This window comes from Urocampus carinirostris, chromosome 7 (genome assembly GCF_059441175.1).
Source record: "Urocampus carinirostris isolate Australia breed hairy pipefish chromosome 7, RoL_Ucar_1.0, whole genome shotgun sequence".
Taxonomy (NCBI): Eukaryota; Metazoa; Chordata; class Actinopteri; order Syngnathiformes; family Syngnathidae; genus Urocampus; species Urocampus carinirostris.
In genome coordinates, this window is record NC_142355.1 from 35,665,933 (window position 1) to 35,692,832 (window position 26,900).

The following is a 26,900-nucleotide window of genomic DNA, read 5'->3' on the forward strand; positions in this document are numbered from 1 at the left end:
ACATTGAATGTTTTTTGGGTTTTTATCCGCCATGGTGTGTTGATTTCTACCCTAAGCGGAAGAACATGGACACAATGGGCAGCCGCAAGAGAATTGAAGATTAATGAATCGATGGTCTGCAGTTGGAGGAAGCTGAAAAACGGGCAGTGGATTATTGAGCAGAGCACAACAGTAAAATAAGACTTTTCAGAATCTGTTGTGTATATCACCACTGTGGTCGTTTTTGAAATCTTGTTTTAATTGCTTGTTTTCCTAATCAATGCTTAAATAAACCCCAACCAAGCTCAGTTTTGCTTCTGCTGTATTTTTAAATTCACACACTTCTACGCTTTTCTGTGCGCCCTGCATTTGTAGTGAATACAGAAATGGAACCAGCTACGAAGACTGCGACTTGTAACGCGGTGCACCCTATGGTCGTGAAAATACAATGTTATTGTTCAATAAAAAACATCCATCCATCCATCCATTATCTACACCGCTTATCCTCAGTAGGGTCGCGGGGATGCTGGAGCCCATCCCAGCCATCCTTGGGGAGTGGGCAGGGGACACCCTGAACTGGTTGCCAGCCAATCACAGGGCACACAGAGACAGACAACTAGCTCACTCATTCACACCGAGGGACAATTTTGACCGTCTCATTCACCTGACATACATGTTTTTGGAATGTGGGAGGAAACCGGAGTGCCCGGAGGAAACCCACGCAAGCACCGGTAGAACATGCAAACTCCACACAGGAAGGTTCGATCTCATGACCTCAGAACCGTGCTGCACACGCGCTAACCACTGCGCCGATGTGCTGCCCCGATAAAAAACAAGTATACAAAAATAATTGATCACAGAAAACAAACAATTACAGTATCTGTCCAAAAAAACAAGCAAAATAAAAACGAGATACCTATCATAAAAAGGGAACTAAGAAATCTGATGAAAAATGATGCAAAAGGAAAAAGGTGGGTCAATATACAATTTTAGGCTATGGTTAATACCCAATGAAACAAATGTATCCATGTGTCTTTTTCTTAAAATAATTGTGGAAGGAAAAAACTACAATCTTCGGCAAAAATCGGAAAACTTTGATTTCAAAAACCCCAAAATATAAATTCAATGCCTAAATATGTCATATTATGGTAAGGAAATATGACAAAGTTGTAAAAAAATTGTCAAATTGTAAATGAAATCAATAGAAATTTAGCCAGAAAGTGTTTGCATGAGGGCAGCACGGCGGAGCAGTGGTCGGTCCAAATTGTCCCTTGGTGTGAATGAGTGAGCCAATTGTCCCTGTGTGCCCTGTGACTGGCTGGCAACCAGTTCAGGGTGTCCCCTGCCCACTGCCCAGAGATGGCTGGGATGGGCTCCAGCACCCCCGCGACCCTACTGAGGATAAGCGGTGCAGATAATGGATGGATGGGTGTTTGCATGAATTGAAATCGATCTAAACCTTTTGATAAAAGAGAAAGAAAATTCCCCCAGAAATTGACACAATTTGTTGATCTAACAATGCTCCCGAGGCAATTTTCCCCCTTTCATTAGGTGGCCCTTGCTGGAAAACCTGTTTTGGTGAAACTGACTCAATTAACACATGACTGGAAATTGCACCATTTAATTGTCCTCCTCTGGGATTACGCAAACTGAAACAATTGGGTTAAGAATAAATCCAAAAGCGGGCAAATAGTCGGCACTTTGCTGTTAAATACAGTAGACCCCCGGGATACGTGGACAACGACGCATTTTATTGAGATTTGTTGAATTTTTATGCCCCTTTGCCGATAATAATGGGTCCAAAGAAAGTTTGTGGAAAACGGTGACTGCAAAAATCGAGGTAAGAAGGAAATGGTTGCGAAATACACATTGTCTATGTCTGTCTGCTATCTTCTTAAAGGTACAGTGAATGCTTTAAAATTGTTATATTTTTACCATTATTACCGGGATATTTATTATCTACACATGTAAATGACTATTATTGTTCAGGCGCACGCTTTATTAATATGTTCGGTACATTTTGTTTAGTATGCGGCTAATTTAACACAGTTTTAGGGGGTCGGCTTACATGAGAGTAGATAGGGTACCTCCCACAATGCTTTTCTCTTTCTTCATTAGGTTAAGAAAACATTTCATAAAGAGTTGGCGAAACAATACTGTATTTTTGTACTGTATTTATTTGCCGAGTCCCAAGGATTGGGATGATGCTAAAGGAAGAAGAAAAAAACTAACAATGAAAAGAAAGATGCCATGATTTCAAATTGCAAAGAAGGCACATGAATCGCTGCACTCGCTTAGTTGCATGGCCGTAACTACTACTGATTTGCGCCACGGCATCCTAGAAATGATGATATGCTCTTGGCTGAACTCTCTCCCACTATGCCTTTCCCTTCATTCAGTTTACAATCTCGTGTGGTATGCAAAACAATACTGTATTTTTGTAGTGAATTTATTTGTTTCGGGTCCCAAGACGAGGAGTGATGCTGAAGGAGAAGCAAAAATATAATAACCATGGAAACAAAGCTAGTATTTATCAATAAATACAAAGAAGGCACATAAATTGCTTCCATTTAGCCATAACTGATTGAATAAGGAGGCAATTCAAGCAAAAAAAGTGATTCAAGGGCATGACAATCTTTGCTAGTGGAAGTGTCATTTTAATCAGCTGTTTCCTCCCACTTCTGCATCCACCTGTTCACTACACCGTACCAGCTCAAGTCATGTTAAACGAAATTCAAATAACTTTTTTCATTTACATGTATATTTATTTATTATGTTATTTCATAATATATATTTGTATATTACACACTAGTTTTTCCTATAGAATATCCTGTTATTTTAATGTTTTTATCTGTGGTACAGGGGTTTTGGAGTAGATTCGCTAATCACTATAGGTTTCAATCCCCCGCTATATGGTTATTTTACTTTGTATGGGGATAAAGCTTTCATTTTCTCTATGTTCTCCTGCTTGAAGATGAAATTCTGTAGCCAGGTCATAAGTAAAACTCAATGTTTAGAAAATAATAACATTAACAAATGGGAGAATGTCATTGCATAAGTGCGCGCACCCTTTTCTCAACAAAATCATTCACGGCCTCCGGCACAAAAGTGCCTCCGCCGAACCCGAATAAAGTTTAAACTTCCGTAGACGCCAGTTTGTGTGCTAACAAAGCAAGCCCGACTAATTGCGAAGACAAAACCCCCCATCGAGTTCAAACTGGAGTTTTGTGCTGCGGTGACGCAACGCTAGGCCGGTGCGCCGGATTAGCCGGTTCCGCTGGGGCTGAATGCAGCCAGGTGGGAATGTTCCCACGCTCTCGATAGGATTTGGGATCGCCAGGGATTGCCAGAGCACCCCACAAAAGATCCATTTTGCCAGACTTACTTAATATCCTTCACATAAGACCACTTATGCAACTTTACGTGCAGGGACGGAATGCTACCCTAACTTCCAGTTCAAAGGTTTTACCTACATAATCATCATTTTTCTGCAAACAATATGGTTCTTATGATAAAATTAGTCAGATCGCAGTTTAGAATTTTGAAATGACATGTATGTATGTTTAAATAAATATAGTATTTGAACACCCTCCTATTTTGCTATTTCTCCCACTTGGAAATCATGGAGGGGTCTGAAGTTTTCATCGTAGGTGCATGTCACCTGTGACAGAAATAAAAAGAAAAATCCAGAAATCACAATGCATGATTATTTGTGTGATCCAGCTGCATATAAGTATTTGAACACCTGTGTATCATCTAGAATCCTGACCCTGAAAGACCTGTTAATCCGCCTATTAGAAATCCATCTGCACTCCATGTATCATACCTAATCAGATGCACATGTTTGAGGTCGTTGGCTTAAGTTTGCATATGACCAATTGGATGATACAGAGGAGTCATGGGACAAAGAAGAATAAAGAGTACAATCCGAAGAACACCATCCCTACTGTGAAGCATGGAGGTGGTAGTATCATGCTTTGGGGGTGTTTTTCTCCACATGGGACAGGACATGTTCACTGCATTAAAGAGAGGATGGCTGGGGCTGTGCATTGTGAGATTTTGGGTAAGAACCTCCTTCAGTCAGAGAATTGCAGATGGGCCGTGGCTGGGTCTTGTAACATAACAACGACCCGAAGCACACAGCCAGGAAAACCAAGGAGTTGCGCCGTAAGAAGCATATCAAGGTTCTAGCATGGCCCAGCCACTCACCAGACCTGCACGCAATCGAAAATCTTTGGAGGGAGCTCAAACTCTGTGTTTTTAAGCAACAGCCCAGAAACCAGACTGATCTAGAGAAGATCTGTGTGGTGAAGTATTCCAAAATCCATCCTGCAGCGTGTGCAAACCTCGTGAAAGACTCCAGGAAACGTTTGACCTCTGTAATCGCAAACAAAGGCTTTTGTACCAAACACTAACATTCATTTTCTCAGGTGTACAAATACTTATTTGCAGCTATATCACACAAATAAATCTTTAAAAAAATCATGCATTGTGATTTCTGGATTTTTCTTTTTAGTTTATCTCTCTCACAGTGGACATGCACCTTTTTTAATGTAAAATATTGTCAAATAGGCAACTCTGTCAATTTATTAGGTATGTGAGATTATTGACTGACAAGTGTTCTTTTGATTTTAATGTTTAGCTTCAGATGGTTCAACACACTGTTCGGTCACGCTGCCCCGTTGACATTTTCTTACGTAACAAAGGTCCGTTTTCATTTCGGATTTTGTCATATCAGACCACTGCTCAATATAACAGTCAGTGAGACTATGCAAATATTTATCTTGTCTTCTCATGGGCTGAGTAAAAGCCCTTTTTTTTGGGTAGTTGGATTAGAGGCTTCTAATCTCTGGTGTTACCACTGTAACATTTTTTATACTGTATTTATTTGCTATGGGTCCCAAAGTATGCAGTGATGCTAAAGGGGAAAGCGAGATAACCATGGAAAGAAAACTTGAAGAAGAACTGTGAAGAAATACGAAGTAGGCACACAAATCACTACATTGCATTGCCATACCTAATCAACAATCTTGTATAAAAATAAGGACATCTTCTAAGAGCAGGGGGATCCTCTCGAGAGGAAGGTTTTAAAATCTGTTTTAATTTCAATCTGCCATATCTTCCCCTTCTGCATCTATCCACTATTCAATTGGACAAACTCACGTCAAGTCACGCAATCAATAATTGGATCTATTATTAAAATAAATGTATAATGAATTCTTAGTTTCGTTTTTAATCCATTGTCACCTCCCATCTCTGTATCCACCCGCTACGCCATTAGACCATCTCAAGACACATCATAGCAATAGTAAATAATCAAGTCATGTCATGTGTATTTATGATGCCCTTAATCGCAAGGAGTCTCAAAGGGCTGCACAGACCAAATATTATGGAAAACTTAAATTAAGACACCATCCCCTGATCTAAAACCTACATGAGGGCAAGGAAAAGCTCAAAACCTCAACATGAGGTAAATGAAGAAACTTTGCGAAGGGATACATTTATATTCATCCTTAAATGTACATTTTTATAATGTTCATTAAGAATGACATATCATTTTATGTAGAACAGCTTTCAGTTAATTTAAATCTACGTATTGAGCTTATATGTCAGGACCAGAACGGAGACAGGACCCACTTGCGTTGAGTTTCTCACAAGTTTTATTGGAAGAAAGAGAAAGCCAGGAAAGGAGAGTAAACATAGTCGGGAACAAAAAGAGGTTGAAAGCCGGGACGGGAGAGTAGACATGGTCAGGATCAATAACAGGTTGAAGCCGGGGGACAGACAGGTGCAAAAAACAGGTGGGAGTTAGGGTCAAAAAAGGCTTGCCTAGTGTTAACCGAGGTTCGCAGATGGACTGACAAAAGGGGGAAAGATAGGAGTGGATTTTAATAGGGACAGGGAGCCAATCAGAGTCCGAGGCAGTTGGAGCCAAAGGAGCGGGCACAGGTGATTCACTTCGGTAATCATGATATTATATACATGAAACATGTGTTAAGTTACCTAACAGTTTTCATACTTACCAACTTTTTCCCAATAAAGATTTTGAAATACTTGTGTCGTTTATTTGGTAAATAAAATAAACTTGTTTGGACAAATTATCCTGGTTTTTATTCTACATTCTCTGTCTTGCTGTGAATATACAGATACTGCGTTGTGTTTGTACTGTTTATCATTGCTTAATAAGGGGAATTGCAATTAATAAGGGGAGTAATTAGCTGAGGTTGACAGGTATTTATTATACATATTTAAACTGTATGTAATCTATTTTAGCCACAGAACATAATGTGAAATGCTCTTTTTAATTGTACAATATTTTAACATTTCTAATGTACGGTTATAAGAAAAATGATTACATATTTTTGACGATTTTAGATTAATGTTATTTTTGTTTTTACTCTTTTGTAGCAAAATAGTAAATACGTTGTTATATTTTATTACTACTAAAACTATTTTAAGTCAACGAGAAATTGTTTACTTCATTAAAGAAAACACTCCGCGAGCTGACTCACGATGAGGAGGGCTCGCGCGCACTGTGTCGGAGGCGCGCACGTCGCCCCTACGAACACGCGCACGTAGAGAGGCGGGGCTTGTTTCCCCACACGCGAGTCGCCCGGCGAGAATGCTTGTTGCCTGTCACAAATTTCGACGACAGTCGCGGACATATGACTCAAAAAACACTCCTGCTTACACCGAAACGATACATTCGCCGAAAATGGAATTCTTTTAGCTAAATTGGACCTCTTTCTGGGATTATAATGCCCAGCGCCAGCGTCTCCGTGCGGAGTTTATCCGAAGTGGAGAAACATCTCAGCAGCCGAGTGGTGAGTACTAGTTATGCTAGTTAAAAGTAGAAGTTAGTTATCGTGTTAGTTGGGTTGCGGTATTTTGTGTTGGCTTTCCTATTTGTCTTCATTTTTTACACTTTGTGTCGGCTTTAGTCTGCGTTCAAAAGAGATAAGAGTCGCGGACCATGAGGCGTTCGCGGTCACGTTCAAAATGTCGGAGACTTGAGCTTTTATAGCTCAGAAGTGACGTAACTCTGAACTTGGGACAACTTTTGCAAATGTTCGATCGAGTTTGCCGCCCCAAAAAAATCCCTCAAAAATAGGATTTACGCATTTATTCGAGTTTTATAAAGTTTTAAATGACGTCACCATTCCACAAAATGAATCTTTATGTTCAAGTACAGCCTGGCACGAGATGAATATGACGGATGACGTCATCGTGTCTATATGAAAACAGATTGATAGAGGAATAGAATTCGAATTGTCTTTATTGTCATTGATATGAACGTTGCCAATGACAATAAACAGGATTAACAGAGGTAAAGTTTATTTGAAAGCTTTTTTGAAAGTGTTTTACTGCTTATCTGCGTTTTGTTTTCAAAGTGTTCAAGATAAACACTTGCTTATTTGCATGTAATTTAAATGCTATTCTCTGCTGTCTTTACACAAAGTGCATCTTTTTATTCATTTATATTACTCGTGAGGTGAGAAAGCATTTTGTCCCAAATTGTAGAGCTGAATATTACTGAATTTCTGTGGAAATAGTTCCATAATTGCAATAAGAAATGTGAATCTAGGAAGTTTTTGAATTTGTCAATAAATGTAATCTAATGTAGTGTCGTTGAACGTCTGGATTTGATTGGCAAATGTTGACTTTTTTAATATCAATATTTGGTGGTTTGGTTTAAGTGTAAGCTGGAGCTTGATGGCTACGAAGATATACGCTTTTGGACTGTCAGCTCAGAAGCAGATCCAATAAATTTAGACACGAGACGTTTTAAAGGGATTTTTTTTACAGGAAAGGAATAGTATCAGGAACAGAACATCAAAGTTTACTAGGAACTTAGAGATCAAAAATACTCCAACACAGGCTCGACTATGCATCCCTGCCATATAATTTTAAAACACAAACTAGATCTAAATGAAAAAAAACCCAAAAGACAGAGGGCATGTTGGCAAATCAACTCATTCGAACTGAACAAAACACGAAAGGAAAGAACGCACAACCAAGTAATGTTCCAACACCAACCCGCTGTAACACAACTACAGTGGGACCTCGCTACTTCGCGGTTCCACGTTCGCGGGTTCAGAGCTTCGCGTGTCTAAAAAAAAATAAAATAACAAAATAAAATAATTTTCACTTTTCGCGGGTGGTTTTGGTCCCCATTAACCGCGATAACCGAGGGGTTTCTGTATACCTAAAAGGAAGACAATACAAGAAACATTCCCACTCGTGGACATAACATAAAGAGTGCCATGACGATGAGGTTTGCCCTGCGTCTGGCTGGCAACTAGTTCAGGGTGTCCCCTGCCCACTGCCCAAGATTGCTGAAATGGGCTCCAGCACCCCTGCGACCCTAGTGAGGATAAGATGTGCAGATAATGGATGATGACAAGGTTACAAAATCCTCAATAATGTTTGAGCACATAACTGAACAAAAACATTAACACAAGACAAAGCAGAATATATTGAGGCTATATATATATATATATATATATATATATATATATATATATATATAATATGTCATGGGAACCTCCTGCGTGGGTTCAAATCCAGCTCCAGACTTCCTGTGCGGAGTTTGTATGTTCTCCCCGTGCTTGCGTGGGTTTCCTCCGGGCACTCCGGTTTCCTCCCACATTCCAAAAACATGCATTTCAGGTGAATTGGCCCGTCCAAATTGTCCCTAGGTGTGAATGAGCGAGTGAGTTGTCTGTCCCCGTGTGCCCTGCGATTGGCTGGCAACCAGTTCAGGGTGTCCCCTGCCCACTGCCCGGAGATGGCTGGGATGGGCTCCAGCCCCCTCACGACCCTACCGAGGATAAGCGGTACGGCTAATGAGATGAGATGAGATATATAATATGTATGTATGTATTAGTCATCATCAATCACATTACTGTGCATGTTGAGAGATTTGTCAGCTGTGGTTATAATGTTTAAAATTAACTTCTTTTGTGGAGCACCAAAAGATGTGTCTTACCGTTGGCAGCTGGCTCTGTAGACTGCCAACAAACCCCCCAATTCCAACCGCTAATGCCGAGCGCCAAGCAGGGAGGCAATGAGTACCAATGTTGTAAGTCTTAGGTATGACTCGGCCGAGGCTTAAACCAGCAACCTCCCAGTCTCGGAGTGGGCGCCCTACCCCCAAGGCCACCGAGCTGAGGCAATAACTAACTGAAAAAAACATTAAAAGGAAACAAAGCATGACATGTTGGGATGTTGTAATTGTGCGACTCATTGATTAATGGCTGTATAAAATGAGTATGACTTGACTTGGAACTTCACTAATTCTAACTGGATAAACAATAAAGAAAGACTGTGTAATATATTTCAAAACAGTATCCAGAGCCTACTAAATAAAATGCTAAAGACGACGCAGAACTTGTCACCAAATTTTGATAAAACAATAACAAGAGTGCCGCGATAACTAGATCATAGGATACCAAATTTACCAGAAGAAAAATCATTAAAGACAACACAGAACAATATGACTGGTTTTAACAGAACAAAACTTGAAAGGAAATGACGCAGGGAACCTACTAACACCTGGATAAAACAACTACATGTTCCAACTATAACTGTCTTTAACAGAACAAAATTGGCTGTAACGGGACAAGACATGAAAATAAGACGACACAAAATACGTTTCACACGAGGGCAGAGAGTGCCCTGACGAGATAATGAAAAAATATTTAGGCACACTAACTGTACTAGTTTAACTAGTATGTATGAAATAAAGACAATGTTGGGGCACCAACTGTAACTGGACAAAAAGAAAGACAATGCCGTGTGTGTTGCAACACTAACTCTAACTGGTCAAAAACATAGAAAGACAATGCAGAATATGTTAGGACACTAACTATAACTGAAAAAAAAACGTGAAAGGAAGAAACCGCAGGATATGTTTCACCACTAACAATTAATGGACATAAACAAGAATGAAAGACAATATAGGGTATTTTCCAACACTCACTTCTAAATCAAGGCAATGTGCTACGGGTTTGGAAACTAACATTTACTGGACGAATACAAGAAAAAAGACAACACAGGATATCTTGCAACACTAACTGAACAACATCATGAAAGCCAATGCAGAAAAGGTTAGAACAGTATGTATAACTGGATGAAACAAAGACAACGCAGGATATGATGGAACAATAACTTGAACTGAACAAAAACATATAAGGGAATAATGCATTACATGTTGGACATTAACTCTGACTGGACAAAATGAAAAAGAAGAATGGAGAGTATGTTGCAACACGAACTCTAATTTAACAAAAAATGAAACGAATGCAGACTGTCATTGGGCACTAGCTATATGTGAACAAAAATGGAAATAAAGACTTTGCATGATATGTTTGACCACGAACTGTAACTTCATATATATTAGAACACTAACTGAAAAAAACATGACAGAAAGCTATATAGGACGTATTTGAATACTAAATACTGAATACTAAAATACTGAATACTAAACATAATATAAAAAAGAAAGTAAGACAATATGTTGGGGCACTTGATAGCTCTAACTGAACAAAACATGAAAAGAGACAACTTGGGATATGTTGGAATGCTAACTATAACTGGACAAAAACGAGAAAGACAACATGTTTGGACAACTAACTCTACATAATTAAAAACATGAAGGGAGGACAACACAGTACACGATAGAACCTCAACTAGCTCTAACTGAACGAAACATTAAAGGAAACATTTCATCAACTTAAACTGGACAAAAACAAAGGAAGACAATGCAGAATATCTTCGCTTAACAACTAGCTCTAACGGAATGCAATGTGAAAGGAAGACAATGGATTACATTTTACACTAACTAGGATTTGGAAAGTTAATCTTACTTCCATACTCTCTTGTTAAGTATGCTAACGTGCCAAAGTCATTCAAGTCCACTCATTGAATTGTAGCGAAGAAGGAATAAAAAAATATTAGCAACAGCTGTCATTGTGACGCAGTGCAGTCCACTTCAATGTACACGAGTGTGCATACCAGATTGTGTTTTTTTCTCTCTCACAAAAAGAGCGACAGTTGGCTCATCGGATAAAAAAACCAGGATCAAGTTAAGCAAATTGCCAGCCTCTCAAATAACACCTCGCGTCATTTGCGTCCACTTTGCCCCCAAAAGAAAAAAAAACAAATTGTGCAGCACAAATGAGTTCCCTTTTACAGCGTTTGCCCTCGAGTGATCTTTGACAATGACATCATCGAGATGACTTGCCGGTTGGCATTGGGATGACTTGCTGGTTGGCGTTCTCGTCAGTGAAAAATAGACGCCGCTTATCGAAAGTGGAATTAGCAACGTTGTCATCGTTGAGGTTTTGGACCGTGACTTGTGAAGTCCAAACAAGGACGATACCTTTACCTCTACTGCATGCTTCAGTAAGGCAAAATTGATGAAAGAACTGTGAACGGCAACCCCGCTTGAAAGTATTTTTAGTTTAGGTTGTGGAATAATATGTCATTTTTTTTGTCACGGTATTTTCACCACTGTACAACATCAACGGCAACTTATTTCTTGTGCACAAAATCTGTCTCTGTCTCTGTCTCTCTCTCTCTCTGTCTCTCTCTCTCTCTCTCTCTGTCTCTCTGTCTCTCTGTCTCTCTGTCTCTCTGTCTCTCTCTCTGTCTCTCTCTCTCTACTTAAGGGGCTGTAGTAAATTTAAAATCCCAACGCGAGATCAAACGATGTCCAACTAAACACGTGACTACGTGTTCAAATATAAATACAAAAAAAAAATACTGGCAGAATACTGAGATGAAGAAAACGAGAGATTGTAAATATTTACAACAGTTAAACTTGTAGTTATTGTTACTATTATTATATCATAACTGTTATTATTGCTATTGTTGTTATTATCATCGATGTCACAGTGATACTTAGTGTCTGGTAGCATTATAACGTTAATAGATGGGTGATTTTGTTTTGGGGGGGTACAAATGTATTTATACTGCGGTCTACATTACTGAAGGGCCACATTTTAATAATTTTATGTCAGAGGCCGTGAGCCAGTACAAATTTTATCACGGGCTGTAACCACCCCCCGGGCTGAACATTGGACATGCCTGATGTCACAGGAACTTATGCTACAGACCCAGCACCCTGAGACTGGCCTAGGGAACATCTCATGGTATTTTGGGAAAACTGGATAAAGTGGCTAGGGAGAATTTTTCTCACAGTGGTTGGAGTTGGCCTGAATAATTATTCCCGTCCTTTAAATGCACCAAACGGAAGACTGTGTTTGCAATGAGTCACTTCGGACAAAAAGAGTTGAGGTGACACCGGATGATTAGTCATTACATCAAATTAATCAATATTCAAACTAAAGATAAACAAATAAAGTGCAGTGACTTTCAGATTTCAGATCTTCTAACGACTTTTGGAATTTTTGGACCCGTTCTAAGGGATGGGCAAGGCACCTGTATGACGTGGCAGGGGTAAACCTGCTGTTGAACAAAAGAGTGTGTTGTGTCACCCTGACTCGAGTGACATGGCCGCTCTCTTGTGTCCCGTTTCATCTGGAGGGACGAAAGCATGACCAACTTAGGTGTCGAGGTGCCTAACTTGTTTGGGTGTTTGGGCATTTGGGTTGGGCATGGTCCAAAAAATGTTTGTGTGTGTTTTTTGCTATTTTCCCATTTATTTTCTTTGTTATTGTATGTGTTTGTCTTGCTGTCGGTCACCCCTCTTGAGGGATATGACCAAGGTAGATAGATAGATGGATAGATAGATAGATAACCCAGATCTTTTAACACTATCCCTGTCTGGATCTGCTAATTTCTACCATGCTTTGGAAATCTCAATACTTGGTGCAGTTGGTGGACCTTGCCCCAGTTTTTGGGACTCAAACGCCTCAGCTTGCCGCTGTGCATTTTGAAAACATTTCAACGCCCGGGTTGCCATCTGCTTCCTGCCCGATGTTTTCATCCCCGTCTGCCGTCTCCGGCCATCCCCAAAGACCTCTTAATCCTCGGCCCCCCCCCCGTCCAGACCACAAACACCCCTGGGGAAGCGCCGGGGACGAGTTATGGAGTCCAAAAGTAGGGCAAATCTTCGGCAGGGATGCGAGCGGCCATTGTTTTCCTTCTCGAAGTGGCTAATTCGTTTAGCGCGGTCCGCGGGCTCTCAAATTGAGCTAACGCAGTCCACCAGACGCATTTGCAGAAAAACAGACCATCATGAGTTTTCAAAGAACACAGCGTTTTTATCCCCGCTGGAGAAAATTGATTTTTAGTAGTACAGACTGTGTCAACTTCTGGATTCATGGAAGATTCACATGATTCTCCTTGCTTTGTTTGATACTAACAGAGTTCATCCGAGTAGGGCTGTCGTAAATATGATATATTCATCTAATCGTGAATAATTTTTACATTCGCGATTACCGTTTTTTTCCATGCAAGCTTCCTTTAGCTGTACCAGTCTTGGAACTTGACGCAATAAACAAATACATTTGTCCGCTGCTGTTAGTGGCGTTCACTTTAGTGTTTAAATCTTAAAACTTGAAGCGAATCACAGACATTTATTTGCTCTGCTGCTCTATTCACTTTGTGTGTTTTGAAATGAGAGTATTTTTTTCTCATTTGTACACTTCATTATTGCACTTTGTTCAGTTTTGCACTTTATTACTAAAAAGTTGAATCAAAGACCCCAAGACCTGTTACCTCACCTTTGCATTGTTCCTCAAAAGTTTTTAACCTAACCGGCTGAAATCCTGCCCTGTTGCAGTTGTTTTAATAAAAGTAACAGAAGGTCAAGTTAATAATGATATTTTGATTATTTCTTGGTTTGATATCTTGACCATTAAATTGCTCTTCTTTATTCTGGTGTACTTGCCCAGAACACACCACAGAAAATGGTGCCCTGAGGATATAATTTCTTCCTCATGCCATGAGGCTCTTTAACTCCACCCATGGAGTAAAAGCCCACATTAAGCCCCACCCCCACATTTGCATATTACCCTATCTTTATTACATTGTGTATTTTCCGTGGCACTATTTAAATACTCTATATCATCACGTTATATTGGGTATTTTTGTATTCTATATGTTTAATTTTATTATTATAGCTGCCTGTTTAATATTTGGCTTGAGATTCATCATATTTTCTGGTTCTTTGTCCTACAGGCAACACTCATTGATCTCAAACGACAGGGCTATAGATTGATTCAAGTCATGTTGTTTTGTATAGCCCTTAATCACAAAGAGTCTCAAATGGCGGCACAGACCACAGGTTATTGCAAACAACAGACTATTATGACACTATCCCCTGATCTCAAACCTACATGAGGACAAGGAAAAACTCAAAAACCTCAACATGAGGAAAATGAAGAAACCTTGAGAAAGGACCGCACATGAGGTTATCCTCCTTCCAGGATGACCAGGCTACAATAGATGTTGCAATAACAAATAATAAACAGATTTTGTCAACATAAAATATAGGTTATTCATATGCTATAGAATAGAAGTGTGCTTTAAGCTTAGATTTAAACATTTCCTCTGAGGTTGCAGATCAAATCTCAGGAGCATTCCACAACACTGGGGCCTGAATGGAGAATGCTCTCGAACCTGTGGATCTCTTCTTGGCTCTTGGGATCACGACTAGACCAGCATTTTCAGAGCGAAGGCTCCGGACCGGAAAATAGGGGGAAATTAAATCTGAAAGATATGAGGGAGCAAGTCCATGCGTGATTTCGTATACTACCAACAGAACCTTAAAATCTTAAGCTAACAGGGAGCCAATGCATGTTAGCTAAAATCAGGGTAATTCACACCAGATTTTTTTCTTTGAACGTTACTGAAGAAATTTGCAAATTGTCTTTGAAAGTCTTTAAAAATGCCAGAATTTGGCTTTGAAAGAGGTGTACGAACCCAGTACAAAAGTGGATGCAGGCTGCCCCCAGTACAAAAGTGGATGCAGGCTGCCCCCATTTATTTTTGTGCCTACGGCAACCGTTCATCAGAAAACACCACCGAGTTTGATTGATTTTTAGCTCACTGGTATCTGTCTGAGCTGTCAGAGCTTTAGGAGACGAGCCTGCACACTGTCTTTGACCTTGGAACTACGACAAAAATATAGGAAACATACCCTGAGGAACTCCTTTGCTTCCACAAAAACATTTTTTTACAGTATACCCTCTAGATATTTACACAAAAGGTAGGCAGTTTCTGCTATTGGATCCAGATGTTAAGGGGACAAACAATAGTTGGCAGCCTGGAACAAAAAGAGTGTCCACTAAAAAGACATTATGTATTTTGCTTAGGTTGTATTTCAAAAATGGAAAAGTGTGACTCCGTTAATGAAGAATGTAATCTACTGATCTTTGGGCCAACTGTTCGATTTTGGCTCCGACCGATCCACTGTTCCATATTCCCTTACCTGATAAAACAAAGGCAAATGCAACCTCGGTAGACTTTTTCACAAAATTCGTTCAGGGGTAGGTATTGATAGAAACATCGTCCACCTAAAGCAGACGGTCATCTTGGAGTTGTAACTTTACATAAGCACAAACACCGCAAATTTTGAATTTGATATGTTTTGGGCATAATTTTTCATTGATGCCGCATAGTGGAGAAAATGCTGTAAACAGGGGCGACAAAATCCTTTTAATCCACACCTAAAAGGAAAAACATCGTAAGGCGAGGTTGCCGTATCCTGGGGGTCTACTGTATAGACCACGGGTGGCGAACTAGTTTGACACAAAAAGCCGTGAGAGTCAAAGAGCCCCACCACGCACTGACCTGCCATGTCAGACAGACACACTCAAACACACAAAATTAAAAACATATTATTTCCCATAACACATTACTCTCCTTACAATACAACAAGTATTGTTCTTGTGTTGATTTCAAGGAAAGTGTCCACCCTCAATACAAACACACAAAAAAACTACACATGAAACAAGGCAAAGGGCCACAGTATAGAGAAAATATGAGGCAAAAAGCCACATTCTTGTTGGCCAAGTGCCGCATGCGGCTCTAGAGCCACGTGTTCGCCACCCCTGGTATAGAGTATATACCCCGAGGACCTCCTTTGGTTCCAAAAAACCTATTTTTTTTGTGTCTGTGAAGGTGGGGGCACCCCAAGCTTAATCACCCATCCCATGCCGCCCTACATAGGCCTTAGTGTCTGTCCACCAACACGATGGCCCAATTATGAAGGTCCCACAGCATTCAAATGGGCGTCACCTTTGTGTTCTCGACCAAATAATGTTTCAGTTTTGTGTGTTGACATGCTATGTTAATCTGCCTCCCCGACTCTGTTCTAAATCTTTCAAATTTCTGTCTTTCAATTATTTGGTCAAAGCAAAAACAAACACAGAAGACGGGAAAAAAAATCCCCACCGATTCCGTATCCTGACCACCTGAGCCCGATGCTGCCTGCTGCTAGCATGCTCGGAATGCAAGCTCAGATGTGCATGTTTGTGGATTTTGCATTAGCGGGACCGGACGACCTCAAGAGACGTTTACTGCAAGGAAGTTCAGCTTTTCGCAGCTGTAATCGGGCTGTTTCGCTTTTTGGGGATTTCTGCCTACAAGAAATACTATCTATCCATCTATCTATCTATCTATCTACCTTGGGGTCATATCCCTCAAGAGGGGTGACCGACAGCAAGACAAATACATACAATGACAAAGAAAATAAAAGGGGAAAAAAAATATCCCCAAAAAAACACGCACACAAACATTTTTGGACCATGGCCAACCCAATTGCTCAAACACACAAACAAGTTAGGCACCTCGGCACCTAAGTTGGTCATGCTTTCGTCGCTCCAGATGAAACGGGACACCAGAAAGTGGCCATGTCACTCGGATCAGGGCGACACAACACACTCTTTTGTTCGACAGCAGGTTCCGACAGCTTTCACTGGTTTACCCCTGCCGCATCATACGGGTGCCCTGGCCATCCCTTAGAACGCGTCCAAAGATCCCACTATCCTTTTACAACACCTCTCCACTCATTCTTATCACCAACAATAAGAAATGAGACAAGAAAATCGAAGCAGAAGCCCATTTGAACGGTGAATTTTTCCCACTATTGAAAATTAGTTGGGATTTTATGTGATACTTTTTAAATCATCCGATGTAAGCTGTGGTCCCTTCTTTATTCATCCAATTTACTGATTGAGGCATTGCTAATAATAATAATAATAATATAAAATGGATGCAACAGTTGTATCCCCCCCATATACTTTAAGTTTCTGACTACCCCTTTTCGAACATGTAATGTGACATTATTCTGTTGTTGACTCATTGTTTTTGTCCTGTTTTTATTTTTATGTTCGAAATAAAAAATAAAAATTCATTCATTCATTCGTTCAAGTTTTTGCTTCTGGCAAGCCACATACGAGCACAACTTGTAAACAAACGGCACGCAGCAATGGTGGTTTTTGAAGCAAACAGGTGCGGCAATTTGTTTAGAATAAAATATAATTGAATAGAATATACCTTTATTATCATTGATCCAAAATGGGTGAACATATTGTGACAACGAAATTGGACTTTTTTTTAAATCACTCAATGATTATTGAGTGATTTTAATTAAATTATCCTTGAATTATGGTAAAAAGTTAAACGTGGAAACAACGTTGAGTTTCGTCATTACATTTCTCTACCTTCACACTTGTAATCTGAGTACTTGCCAACAGAGCGTTATTCCAGTGCCACTAGTCATGTAAACGATTTATTTGGACCGCTCCAATCAGTGTCCAGGAAACGGAAAGCAGTTTTCCAATTGGTTTGACTGTACTGGGGCGCTTATAGTGATGCTGAAATTTCGCGATGTACAGTACATTTATATATAATTCATATAAACTTAATTTATAACTAAAAACAATACTGTAATCGAGGGGTTGGCCCATGTGCACAAAACGAAACCCACGTCTTGCGGTGCAGAGGACTTTGTTATCAATATAAAATAAACCACAATGAAAATCGGTTTTGCTTTCGTTGTATTTTGAAATACGCGCACTTGTATGCTTGTCTATTTTGTTCTAACGCAAGCAGAGGGCTCCCTATCGTGCGGGTGCTTACTTTGTAGTGTTGAATACAAAAATAGAACCAGCTACGGAGACGGCACCTTTTCACACAGTGTGCCCTATGGTCGTTAAAATACGGTCCCTATATCTTTTAGTTCGTGGTTGTTTTAAAGCAGTTTAAGGGGGTACAGTTGAACGTAATGTAGGCTTACATGTCAATTGATCTATCTATCGATCTACCCTGGTCATATCCCTCGAGAGGGGTGACCGACAGCAAGACAAACACATACAAAAACAAAGAAAAAAAGAAAAAAAAGGGAATAGGTAGCAAAAAACACAGACCAAAATTTTGGGACCTTAGCCAACCCAAATGCCCAAACACCTGAACAAGTTAAGCACCTCGACACCCAAGTCCGTCATGCTTTCGTCCCTCCAGATGAAACGGGACGCAAGAAAGCGCCCATGTCACTCGGGTCAGGGTGACACAACACACTCTTTTGTTCAACAGCAGGGCCCGACAGCTTTCACTGGTTTACCCCTGCCGCATTATACAGGTGCCCTGTCCATCCTATAGAATGCGTCTAAACATCCCACTATCCTTTCACAACACCTCTCCACTCATTCCTATCACCAACAAGAGCTCTAGCTTCCAGTATATTTAGAACTCTTTCCTGCAGTGCACTCATAGCACCATCCATCCACGTCAATCGTGGCCTTCCTCTTGGTCTCCTTCCATTTACTTTTGTTCTGTAGATCCTCTTCAACATTCGCTCCTCATCCATCCTCTCTATGTGTCCAAACCAACCGAGTACTCTCTTATCCACACACTTGCTCAGTTCCACTACTACTCACTTATATGTGAGTATGCAAAAATACGCAGAACTCATTAATGGAAAAAAAATTTGCGATGCATTGAGTACATGAACATTGAACACACCATATGGCTAAGGAACACTATCAGATTTACAGCTGCTTATTCTCATCCTAATTGAATGATCCGTTGGTTTTTTTTGGAGGGGGGGGGGGTTGCTTAATGGGTGAATGTGATTTGTTTATGGTAGAAACTTAACTGATTTTCAAAGCTATTTTAGTTAACTTTGGGGATTTTCTCCAAACGGAAACCAGGGCTCATTCCCTTCTACCCATCTTTCATTTTACAATTCCAATCTCTGATGATGTCACCCTTCCACTTGCCAAACTTGTGAGCAAAGAATGCGTTAAAGAATTCAGTTTCGCCATAAATTGTTGTCATGGCCACATGTTCTTCCAGGCCTTCCGTTCACACTTACAAGCTCGTTCTTGTTTATCCGGAAGATGTTTTTAGGTACATGAGGAGATACGAGCGTGCCTTGAGGGGGTTTCGCCTCTGTCTCCGTCATGACGCGCCTCCACCTTTCTCCATCTGCATTTGCACAGCACAAGGCTCTTTCTGTAGCTCAGCACTCAGGATAAGGCCGACTTTGTCAGCCTCCACCTCCGGCCTAGAGCTAAGCCATCTCATGCGAGCTGACATCATCGAAACGAACTACACGAACGACCAATCGGCAACTGCCTTGTTGAACGAAGCCTGCGGGCGACATTCGTCTGAGTCCTTTCCGTCTAACCTGTTTGCTCACGTGAGGAGCCTCCTGGCTTACCTTAAACAAATAAACCCAACGCAAATAAAGGCAATCCTGTTGACAAGAGTTTGTTTATGCTAGATAAAAAGGATCAGAAGCAAATACAGTAGACGGCACCGATACGACTTGAATCTGTTCTGAGGTGGGGATCGCAAAGTGGAATTGGAATTGGTTTTATTGTCATTGATAACAATGTAGTGAACATTGTTTACATAAAGATTTGATTTGGCACTTTAGGATGAGTGTTTAATAAATCACTTAGAAAGACAAAAAAGTAGGAATAAGTTACTTTATATTGACAAGAGGCTGGCACAAGTTGTTAGTCAGTTAGTGCATCACAACAATAGTGCAATGAAAAATTGAGCAACATATTTCCAAAAAAGAGTGAAATATGAATACTAATTTTTCTATTACATTTTCATTAAAATGTTACAACTTCCAATTAGATCTTTTGTCCACTGTCTTGTGCTCTTGTTTATGGTGGTGATGGCCCTGAAGAAGAAACTGTACTTGTACTGCCCTAAAGATGGATAGATAGATACTTGATTTATCCCTTTAGGGAAATTCACACTTCCAGCAGCATCCTTTTGTTGAAAAATAAAATAATAAAATAAAGATATAGAATACAAAAATACCCAATATAACGTGTTGCTATTGAGTATTTAAATAGTGCTACGGAAAATACACACTGTAATAGAAATAGGGTAATATGCAAATGTGGGGGTGGGGTTTAATGTGGGGTTTTACTCCCTCGGGTGGAGTTAAAGAGCCTCATGGCATGAGGAAGAAATTATCTCCTCAGTCTGTCCGTGGAACAAGACTGTGACAGCAGTCTGTCGCTGAAGCTGCTCTTCTGTTTGAATATGATGCTGTGTAGTGAATGTAATGAATTGTAAAGCAGAGGATAGAAACCTATGGTAATTAGCTAATGTCTTCCTGACCCCTGCTACCCAAGATAAAATACATTAAAATAAATATTGTATATTTAGTACTATTTTTTAGTAAAATACGTGTATGGGATTAAATAAAATATAAAACAATACTTATTCGTGACGCAACTTGAGCTGAGACAGTGGAGTAGTGGCTGGATGCAGCAGTTCAAATAAAATTGATTTTAAAAGCTTCCACTTGTGAAGATTTTTCTGCCTTTGATAAACGTATTTGCTTCGAATCGTCCTTATTCTTGATAATAATCACCACTGTCGATTAATTACAGGCATGCAATTTAGCAACAGTAACGATGCATGTACCTTTGTTGTAATTCTTGATAATCACAAGCTTTGTTACCATTGTTATAATGTTTTTGCTTCTCCTTTTAGCATCAGTGCGAATTGCAAATAAAAACAGTACAAAAAAGAAAGTATTGTATCTGCAACTTGCAAAGTCTTTATGAAGCACACACATTTTGAATTGTGCGAACAAAGGCATTGTGGGAAATAAGTCAGCCAATAGCATCTTAGAATTGTAATCATCCAATGACGCAAACCAGTTGATGACAAGCTTTTTATATGACATTGAAATAGCAGACAGGTGTCTTAGAGACATAACTTGTCTTTTGGGGGCATTCAAAATAAGTGGGTGTTGATTTGATGTAGTGGTAAAATGTAAAAGAGGGGCTGAAAAAGTGAAAACGTTTTAAGGTGGGGTCACTGTATCCAGGTGGTCTACTGTACTTGATTATAGGTTGCAACTTCGATGACCATTTTTGGAACACCTCTGTTGGGTTACCAACTTGTCTAGCTTACACAATTAGCTAACGTGTGTCACTATTGTGCACGATTTGTGTAATCGAACAGTTATGTGTTGTTGGAGAAAAAAACCAAGGGCTTAAAGTCTGAGCCGTGATTCGATTTGTTTGGTAACAGGGGTGTTGTTCTAGGATTGTGGCAGCTTTGTGAGGACCGCAATAAATGTCTTATTCAACTGTGAAAGGAATTATTGGTGCAAAAGTACTCGAGTAGAAGTACAAATATTCAGGTTGAAAAAGAGGTCATAGACTTTGATTGACGATTGAGTGGGTGTGGCATCGGCACAGTGAGTCGATGAGTCATACAGCATTCAAATTGTTCATGTTTTTTTTTTTAAGAATTCAAAGTTCTTTACTGCTGTTACATAACGACAGTAGAGCTCCGGGATATGACATGAATTTGTTATGAGGTGGAGATTGTAAGTGAAATCATCGTATAGCGAGGGATTGATAGAAAACTACGGTAATCAGTAAATGCCTTCCAAACCCCAGATAAAAATATTAAAGTTAAAAAAGTATATTAATTGCTACACATGTGTATTAAATGTGCATATGATTAAATAACGCCACAGTTAAATACTCATGTACATGAAAAACAAAATGTTATTTTCATTTTGGTGTGACATGACTTAAGCTGGTCCAGTGGAGTAAAGGGTGGATGCAGTGTCTGAAATAACGCCTACCCGGACGCCCGAGGCGTGCATCTTTTACGTCGGGCGTACAACTTACAAAGTCAAGTTAAGTCAAGTCATTTTTATTTGTATGGCCCTAAATCACGAAGAGTCTCAAAGGGCTTCACAGATTATTACACTATATTACACAGACTATTTTTCAGAATATTATTATACATTCCTCTGCTCTGCAACGTCCTCCGCCCGGGTGGCCGACAACTTTTTCAAGAAAAAAAAAATTCGTTTTTATTTTTAAAATTTATTTATTTTTAAAATCAAACGTTTGCTTTATTCCAATTTTCAAATCTTTGTTTGGTTTGGAAATTTCAGAATTTCAATTTCGGTTCATTTGGTAATTTGCATACTCTGCAGCCAATCAGAAGCCTGCATTGACTTTCCCGAGGTCGTACATTTGCATATAATTTTCCAAAGTAGACGCACAAAGAACACAAGAAAAATGGATAAGTGGTTAGGAATCAAGCCAAAACCTCATCCCTAGAAGAAATATTTAAAGGAAGCTAACAAAATGTATGACGCTACAAAACGTAAACGTACAATAAAAGCATCGTGGAAAGAGGAGTTCACGTGGCTTGTAGGAGACGACACAAAGCAAACATTGCATGGATGAAGATGAGTAAATTTGAAAAATGGGGCAGGCAACTTTCTGGCTGGGCAGGCAACTTTTCGGAGTGTTCTGCCCTGGTGTCCGCTAACTTTTTTCTCATGAGTTTCAGACACTGCTGGATGCTAAGGTTAGGGGTAACTATGTCGCCAGATTAAAAGTAAACTATTTTAAAACTTACACTATCAAGGATTATCATACCCCAATTGCTTTTCTTTGTTTAATTGTCTCCTTATTCTTAATAATTGTCCCTATTGTCAATTGGTTACAGCCATGCAACTTAATAATGGTGTTTTCTTCGTATTTCTTGATAATCGCAAGCTTTGTTTTCATTGTTATCTTGTTCTTGCTTCTCCCTAGCATCGCTGCAAGCCTCGGGAACCATAGAAAATAAATACTTGAACAAAAATGTATCGAGTATTGCTTCGCCTACTCACACACGGTACTTTGAACTGAAAAAAGAGAAAGGATTTTTTGGAGGGAGTTCAGCTAATAGCTTATGTGATACATTGGCAAAAACCATTAGCAGACCAGCATTTTATGATGTCAACCAATAGCAGATAGGCATTTTGGAGATGTAACTTGTCTTACATAGAAACACACAAACACTTGAATTTCACAAGTTTTTCGTAAAAATTAGTCATTAATGACGAATAACGGTGAAAACACTTTAAAGAGGGGCCAAAAACACATCTTATTCAACATCATAGCGTGAAAACATCCTTATGGGGGTATGCCAGACATGGGACCAAGTCACACATGTGCAAGTCTCAAGTAAGTCTCAAGTCTTCACCTTCAAGTCCCAAGTAAGTCCCAAGTATTTTTTTCTTGGGCAAGTCAAGTCACAAGTCAAGTCCCGAGTCTTAGATTGCCAAGTCCAAGTCAAGTCACAAGTCATAAAAACAGCGACTCGAGTCGACTCGAGTCCAAGTCACTAAGTCTCAAGTCCCCATGTCTGGGGTATGCTGTATCCCACGGTCTGCTGTGTAAAGAAATCCTTGGTTATGTGCTACAATGTTTGTGTCAATCACCGTGAACTTAGCTGAACGCAACATTTCTCAACTTCCGCTTCGCTTTTCTGCCGCCAAGACGAGATTCTTAACATTAAACTTCATCATCATCAAGTTTCACTTCCTCAGTCTTTTGTGCTGTTCTTTTGTTCGCTCGCGGTTGCACTGCAGGGAAAAGGGAAGGCAGCGGGATTTCTCATGTCTCAACTACATGTGTCTCAACTACATGACTGCTGGCTACATCAGACACTCTCATTGATACTCAGAGCAGATATGGGAAGTTATTTATATTAATAAGAACATTAAGTTAGGCAGTGAAAAGGGATGTCCAAAGCTTTCTCGAAAAAAATGAAGTTGTGGCTTGTGAAACAAGAAAGGTCACATGATCTTAGTCGCTAATTGCCCCCCAAACAATTTTGTTGCATTAGCATATAACTTGCTTGTATTGAATATTTTATTTCTTATAATTTTGGAAATAATTAAAAGCAATTATTGGGTCAATTATTTGCTAGAATTGCAGATGACGAATTTTAAGATTTACTTGTTGGTATTTCTTATAATTTGTGAATCATTGAGGTAATTATTTTTATGTATTCTCTTTTTTTTTTTTTATTTAAAAAAAACAATGCTGGCATCTTGAATACTTATATCTATATTCTTGTATGCATTTATCTGTATATATTTTCTTTTACTAATTGCATATAGTGAAATTTCTGTGATTATCATTCTTTATTACTATTGGCAGATAATTGAGGTTAGTTTTGAAGGCGGCATTAGCTCAGGAGGTAGAGCGCTCGTCTTGGGATCAAGAGGTCGCTGGTTAGATTCCCGGCCCCTTCGTGTTATATATCGAAGTGTCTTTGGGCAAGACACTGAATCCCTAATGTCCCCGATAGCAGGTAGTTGCCTTGCATGGCTGACGCTGCTATCGGTTCGTTAGTGAGTAAAAGGGAAAAGTGTGAAGCACATTGTAAAGCGCTTTGGGAGGTTTTCATTGACTTGAAAAGCGCTATATAAATGCAGACCATTTACATGACTTTTTTCATGATTAGTTCACCTATTTTTCTACATTTTCGGACTACTTTTTCAGGTGAATCTGTACAGAATGGACTGAATTTCAAGTTATATATACTTTTAAACTTTAGATATTTTTTTCTTTTTTGGTATCGGGTAAAATAAAACATGTTAAATACAGAAATTATTTACTGCCCTGCCTTTTCCCTTTCGATATACGAACTGGGTTAGTGTTACTTACTTGTACTCATTGTGATTAAGGGCTATACAAATGACCATGACTTGACTTGACTTGACTCTTGATGGATAATGTGTTTTTTTATTTTTATTTTTTTAGAAATTGTTTTTTAAATGTAAAACATGAAAACCAGATTACACAATTTCTACTTTTTTCTGACTACTTTTTGAGTTGAACCAGTCATGTAATAAATTCAAAATTTCAAGGTATCCGCAACCCATTAAAGGGAATTATGCTATCTGCAATAGGTAGTACTCAGGGATCAGAATTTTCTGCGGATCCGCGGATTTCCGCTGTTTTTGAACCCCAAAGGCATTCCGACTTTTTCACTTTTTCTCTTGCGTAGCAAACAAATTCAAAATCCGACTGTCTCACTCTTTCCTTTATTGCTCTGGCGCACCCTGGCGGCCGTTAGAAAAATTGGCCGCATTGTCGCACAAGCTGCAGGGACTGAACTGCATTTGAACTTATCTTGCAGTATTTACAAAAAAATCAGTTATGTGGGCAAATTATTTTAATCTTCTAAATATGTTACTTAAACGATAAATATAAGCATGGTTTTGGACAAGTAAATTGCCTAAAACCCAGGTTTTTTTTTTTGGGGTCCTCCGCCCTGGTTTATTCCTGGACGCTGGCTATTTCAGCTGAAAATGAAAATCTCCATTCTGATCCCTGAGTACTGTTCTATAGAGCTCTTACACGTAGACATTTTGTGTTCCAAATGGTATTATTGCATCAATGGTCCGAGAGTTAATCCGAGACGTCTCCATTTTTAACATCATGATCTAAATGCTGTAAAATTATATCATAAAAGTTAAATCCAACCGTCCTTCTAAATGGTACCATGCTTTGAATCTGAGAGTAGCACAACATTTGAGTAGAACGAGAGGATGACGGGAACAATCTCACATTTCTACAAAGTAAAAAAGTAGGACAGATTGGGCCCTTAAAACTGGTTTTGAACACAGAATGAGCTGTAAAAAGTTATTAGAACGTTGGAAGTTATCCTAGGGTCTCTGAAATCAAGTGCTGGTCTTAAGACATGTTTTTGACCTTGCAGGATCGGAGTGCCGAGGGCAGTTTTCTCAACCTCCCGACAAACATGCGACGGGGTTCCTCAGAGAACAACCTGGATCTGGATTTGAGTGATACCCTTTCTCCTCCGTCCCTATCCTTGGAGGTCCAGCGCAGCCGTTCCTGCCTGGACAACCTGCAGCAGAAGATCTTGAAAGTGACGGAGCAGCTGAAAATCGAGCAGACGGCTCGGGACGACAATGTAGCAGAGTACCTCAAGCTGGTCAACAGTGCCGACAAGCAGCAGGTGGGTCGTATCAAGCAAGTCTTTGAGAAGAAGAACCAGAAATCGGCGCAGAACATCGCTCAGATGCAGAAGAAGCTGGAGCAGTATCACCGCAAGATGAAGGACAGCGAGCTCTACAATGTCCCTCAACAGGCGGGTAAACGCAGCACCATACCTAGGGAGTCCCGCCGGGAGCTGCTTAGGGACATAACGGGCAGCGGGCGCCACCCTACCATGGACAAAATCAAAACCATTGGGCCTGGCGTGTCACTCTCACCTCCATTTTTCTTCAGCAAACCTCGAGAGTTCGCCAATCTCATTCGGAACAAATTTGGTAGCGCGGACAACATTGCACAGATCAAGACCACTATCGAGGCGTCCAGTCCGATGCCCGACGAGGCGGCGGCGGCGGCACCAAAAGCGCTGAGTAACAGCACTTCACTAGTGGGTAAGACCAAATACCCTAGCGACGATGAGTGTTCCTCGGGCAGTGCCTCCAACTCAGCGGACAGCAACGGACCGGCAGCAGGGGCGCAGGTACAGGTCCAGCCTGTGGGGGACGATGCCCAAGCTGTCCTGGCTGCCAGTCTGGAAGAGGCCCGGGTCATTAAAGGTAATCCCAAATTCTTAAACATGCAAAATGTGAGGAAATATTATAATGCATTTTGAAGACGGCTTGTCTTTTCTTTGTCATCCTGAGC

General features: G+C 40.0%; 1 protein-coding gene across 1 annotated transcript in view; it reads left to right on the forward strand.

Annotated features, from left to right (window-relative positions):
* Positions 1-6,590: 6,590 nt before the first annotated feature.
* LOC148363156 (transmembrane and coiled-coil domain protein 3-like) overlaps positions 6,591-26,900 on the forward strand; it is a 28,691-nt gene continuing 8,381 nt past the window's right edge. Inside the window, exons 1-2 of the mRNA XM_088340734.1 lie at positions 6,591-6,803; positions 25,960-26,812. Of these exons, the coding sequence (XP_088196860.1) occupies positions 6,738-6,803; positions 25,960-26,812 (919 nt within the window). The 5' untranslated portion in view covers positions 6,591-6,737. The remainder of the gene's footprint in view (positions 6,804-25,959; positions 26,813-26,900) is intronic.